The sequence below is a fragment of the Salvelinus sp. IW2-2015 genome, linkage group LG17, assembly GCF_002910315.2.
Source record: "Salvelinus sp. IW2-2015 linkage group LG17, ASM291031v2, whole genome shotgun sequence".
In the NCBI taxonomy this organism is placed as follows: Eukaryota; Metazoa; Chordata; class Actinopteri; order Salmoniformes; family Salmonidae; genus Salvelinus; species Salvelinus sp. IW2-2015.
In genome coordinates, this window is record NC_036857.1 from 9,360,366 (window position 1) to 9,365,722 (window position 5,357).

The 5,357-nt window shown below is 49.2% G+C and overlaps 1 protein-coding gene across 1 annotated transcript in view; it reads right to left on the reverse strand.

The window, feature by feature from the left end:
• LOC111976867 (fibulin-2-like) overlaps positions 1–5,357 on the reverse strand; it is a 71,615-nt gene that overhangs the window by 2,285 nt on the left and 63,973 nt on the right. The window contains exons 11-12 of the mRNA XM_070448167.1: positions 4,504–4,647; positions 4,215–4,352 (exon numbers count right to left, since the gene is read on the reverse strand). Coding sequence (XP_070304268.1) covers positions 4,215–4,352; positions 4,504–4,647 — 282 coding nt within the window. The remainder of the gene's footprint in view (positions 1–4,214; positions 4,353–4,503; positions 4,648–5,357) is intronic.

Here is a 5,357-nt window from a genome sequence, read left to right on the forward strand (position 1 = left end):
GGAGTACATGCGTGCCTATCCATGGTCATGTCTTATAACCATGTGGTTACACAGGATCCACAGTCGTCCTATGAATGGGGTCCCTTGCAGAGAGCCGCAAAATGATATTCCCGGTAAAATTAACAGCCCCTAAAGCATCGTAGATGTTTCCACCCCCATGCTTTCGGACAGTAGGTATTGGTAGTTCGAATATTGGATTTTGCATATGCGTCAGCAGTTCTTTGTCCGTCCCAAACACACCGACGAGTGTGAGTTTTACCAAAACAGTATATATTTTGCGTTTCATCTGCCATATGACATTCTACCAATCTTTCTTCTGAGATCATATCCAACATGCTCTCTAGCCAAAACTTCAGACGGGCCTGGACATGTTACTTGGCTTAAGCAGGGGGACACGTCTGGCACTGCAGGATTTGAGTTCCCTGGCGGCCGTAGTGTCGTACTGATGGTAGGCTTTGTTACTTTGCGTCAGCTCTCTGCAGGTCATTCACTAGGTCCCCCCGTGTGCGTTCTTGGGATTTTTGCTCACCGTTCTTGTGATTCATTTTTGACCCACGGGGTGAGATCCTTACGATGGACGCCCAGATCGCAGGGAGATTATCAGTGGTTCTTGTATGTCTATCCATTTCCTAATAATTGCTCCCACAGTTATTCTTCAAACCAAGCTGCTTACCTATTGCCAGATTCAGGCTTCCCAACCTGGTGCAAAGGCCTACAATTTTTGTTTCTGGCGTGTCCTTTTGACAGCTCTTTGTCTTGGCCATAGTGGAGTTTGGAGTGTGACTGTTTGTAGGTTGTGTGACAGGTGTCTTTTTTATACTGATTAACAAGTTTCAACAGGTGCCATTAATTCAGGTAACGAGTGGAGGACAGAGAGCTCTTAAAAGAAGAAGTTACAGGTCCTGTGAGAGCCAGAAATCTTGCTTGTTTGTAGGTGACCAAATACTATTTTCCACACATAATTTGCAAATAAATTCATTAAAATCCTACAATGGATTTTCTGGATATTTTTTTCTCATTTTGTCTGTCAATAGTTGAAGTGTACCTATGATAAAATTACAGGCCTCTCTCATCGGGTTTAAGTGCAAGAACATTGCACAATTGGTGGGCTGACTAAATTTACTTTTTTTGCCCCACTGTATATGTCTGCCTCTGAGTACACCAGTGTGACAATGGCTGCTTTCACCCTGTCTTTTCACAAGTCTCCCGTGGTTCGCTCTGTTCTTCACTTTTCTATCTTCCCTTCTCAAACTGTCCCTCTCCTCCTCTGTCTCCAACCCTTCTCTTCCCTCTGTGTCATCCGTCCTCTCCTACCTCCCTACCTCCCTCCTCTGTCTCCAACCCTGATGTCCATCCGCCCTCTCTCCTCCCTCCATTGTCCTCTCATCCATTCAGACATAGATGAATGTGGTGTAGCTGGGCAAGCCCTGCAGTCAGGCATTTACTGTATCAACAGTCTGTGGATCCTACAGCTGCCAGAGGAAGATTCATAATGTGTAGCCGTGGTTACCCATGCCAGCCAGACGGAGCCAGATGCATAGGTAAGAGGATGGAAGAGGTATACAGATCTGCTGGGTTTTCATTTCCATGGTTAATACATCAACAAGTCTTTAATAGAGATGGGTTTGACATTGAGCCACAGTACCCACTCTGTATCTTTCCTCTCTTCCTTCTACCGCTCTTCTGTTATCCAGATTTGGATGAGTGTAGAGCGCTCTGCCACCGACTGTGGGGATTGGACAGATCTGCCACAACTGCCCCGGCTCCGTACCGCTGTGACTGCCAACGGGCTTACCAGTAACATGTTCAGGAAGACTTGTGTGGGTGGTACTGTGGTGGCCTACTACCTCAAGAGAAGAAGCCTCTCCTTTAACTTTATAGATTTAAATAAGAACATCTCTGTTCAGAGAAGTAGTTCTGGGTGGTTTTGCGTAGGGCCTAGTTGTAAATATCTTCCCATGCACCCTCGCTCCTGGCTGCAGTTAGTCACCCAGGCGCTCGTTCCTGCTGCAAGTTAGTCTCCCAGGCAAGCCGCTCCTGCTGCCAGTAGTCTCACCAGACCACCTCGCTCCTGCTGCAGTTAGTCTCCCAGGCAGCTCAGTCCTGCTGCAGTTAGTCTCCCAGGAGTCGTCCTTGCTGCAAGTTTTAGTTCTCCAGGAGCTCGCTCCTGCTGCAGTTAGTCACCCAGGCAGCTCGCTCCTTCTGCCAGTTAGTCTACCAGGGCAGCTCGCTCCTCTGCTGCAGTTAGTCTTCCTGTTGTGCGCTCTATCCTGCTGGCATTCTCCCTGCTGGCAGCTCTTCTCCTGCTGCAGTTAGTCAACCCAGCAGCTCGCTCCTTGCTGCAGTTAGTCTCCCAGGCAGCTCGCCTCCTGCTGCAGTTAGTCTCCAGGCAGCATGCTCCTGCTGCAGTCGTTAAACTCCTGCTCCTCTGGGCTGCAGTCAGTCCAGTCGTCAGCCACCAGCCGCTGCAGAGGACAGTGTGCTGAGTTCACTGGTAATGTGATTTAATAATAATGGAACTCCAGTGGAGTGTTTGACTTATCAGCAGGCACTGGCCCCGCCACTTCTGAACTCCATATTGAACACACACATACACTAAGGAGGTGCACACACATACATGATATGTTTTGTATACACACTCTCGTCTCTTCACGTCCCTCTCTCTCTCTCAATGTTCTCTCTCTCTCTCTTCTCTCTCTCTCTCTCTCTCTCTCTCTCTCTCTCTCTCTCTCTCTCTCTCTCTCTTCTCTCTTCTCTCTCTCTCTGCATTCCACACACACACGCATATTCTCTCTCTCTCAACACACACACACACACACACACACACACACACACACACAACACCACCACACACATACCACCACACAACACAGCCACACCACACAACACAACACACACACAGCACAGCACACACACACACACACACATTCCCCCCCAGCACTCTCTTTAGGATGTGGAAGTGAGTGTTTGGCGCTACCCTGGCCGCCTTTGCTGCCAGACCTGTGAGAAACACCCCGGGTTCCTATCCAGTGTTCCTGCACCGCCCTGGGGTTCAGCTTATCCCAGGATGGCAAGAACTGTGAAGGTGTGTGTGTGTGTGGTGTGTGTGGGTGTGTGTGTCTGTCTGTCTTCTGGCTGGTCTGTCTGTCTGTCGTCTGCCTGTCTTGCCCTGTCTCTGCCCTGCTTGCCTGTCTGCCCCATGTCTGCCTGTCTGCCTGTCTGCTCTGTCTGTCGGGCCTGTCTGTCTGTCTGGTCTGTCTGTCTGGTCTGTCTGTCTGTCTGTCTGGCTGTCTGTCTGTCTGTCGTCGTGTCTGGTCTCTCGGTCTGTCTCTCTGTCTGTCTGTGTGTGTCTTGCCTCCTGCAACACCCCCAGCAGACAGAGAAGGCTTTTGTTCCCCCGTCACACCTCTAGAGGACTGTAAGATTCGGGACTGATAGTAGTAGTGGATACGTGGATGTTGGTGGGGAGAGACAGAGACCACAGACATATGTTGAATTCTGTGTCGTGGCTTCTGGATGTCATGGCATTGTTTTAGGAGTTCTTTTTCCATTCTTTGAAGGCTTACAGATGTGAATGAGTGTCTAACCCAACCCCTGCAGTCAGGAGTGTGCCAACATACTTATGGCTCCCCTAACCCCATGTGTTAACTGCAGGCCCAGGGCTCCTACCTAGGGAGGATGGACACACCTGTGAAAGACCATTGATGAGTGTGCCCAGAGCATTGGCCACCTGTGTTTCCTTTAAGTGTGTCAACGTCCCAGGGAGCTACCAGTGTGCTTGTCCGAGTACGGTTAACACCAGTCTCCCAACGGACGCTCCTGCAGAGGTGAGGAGACACTGATACAACACATTACACACACACACGCACGGCACGCACGCACACACCACACACACACCACACACACACACACCACACACACACACACACAACACACAACACACACACACACACACCACCACACACACACACACACACACCACAACACACACACCACACACACCTGGGAGACTAACTGCAGCAGGAGCGAGCTGCCTGGGAGACTAACTGCAGCAGGAACGAGCTGCCTGGGTGACTAACTGCAGCAGGAGCGAGGTGCATGGGAGATATTTCAACTAGCCTACCAAAACCACCCAGAACTACTCTGACAGAGATTTTTATTTAAATTATAAAGTTAAAGGGAGAGCTTCTTCTCTTGAGGTCAGTAGGCCACACAGTACCTACCCACACAAGTCTTCCTGAACATGTCGTACTGGTAGCCCGTCTGGCAGTCACAGCGGTAGGAGCCGGGCAGGTTGTGGCAGATCTGTCCATCCCCACAGCGGTGCAGAGCGCTCTGACACTCATCCACATCTGGATACAGGAAGAGCGGTAGAGAGGAAGAGAGGAAAGATACAGAGTGGGTACTGTGGCTCAATGTCAACCATCTCTATTAAAGACTTGTTGATGGTATTAACCATGGAAATGAAAACTCCACAGATCTGTATACCTCTCCTCCTCTTACCTATGCATCTGGCTCCGTCTGGGCTGGCATGGTAACCACGGCTACACATTATGATCTTCCTCTGGCAGCTGTAGGATCCCACAGTGTTGATACAGTTAAAGCCTGGACTGCAGGGCTGGCCCACTACACCACATTCATCTATATCTGATGGATAGAGAGGACAATGGAGGGAGGAGAGAGGGCGGATGGACACAGGGTTGGAGACAGAGGGAGGGAGGTAGGGAGGTAGGAGAGAGGACGGATGGACACAGAGGGAAGAGAGAGGGTTGGAGACAGAGGGAGGGAGGGACAGTTTGAGAAGGGAAGATAGAAAAGGAAGAACAGAGGACCACGGGAGGACATTGTGAAAGACAGGGTGAAAGCAGCCAATTAGTCACACTGTGTTACTCAGAGGCAGACATACAGTGGGGCAAAAAAGTATTTAGTCAGCCACCAATTGTGCAAGTTCTTGCACTTAAAAAGATGAGAGAGGCCTGTAATTTTCATCATAGGTACACTTCAACTATGACAGACAAAATGAGAAAAAAATATCCAGAAAATCCCATTGTAGGATTTTAATGAATTTATTTGCAAATTATGGTGGAAAATAAGTATTTGGTCACCTACAAACAAGCAAGATTTCTGGCTCTCACAGACCTGTAACTTCTTTTTCGTAAGAAGCATTTCAAGTCCTGGAGTGGCCTAGCCAGTCTCCAGATCTCAACCCCATAGAAAATCTTTGGAGGGAGTTGAAAGTCCATGTTGCCCAGCAACAGCCCAAAACATCACTGCCTCTAGAGGAGATCTGCATGGAGGAATGGGCCAAAATACCAGCAACAGTGTGTGAAAACCTTGTGAAGACTTACAGAAAAACA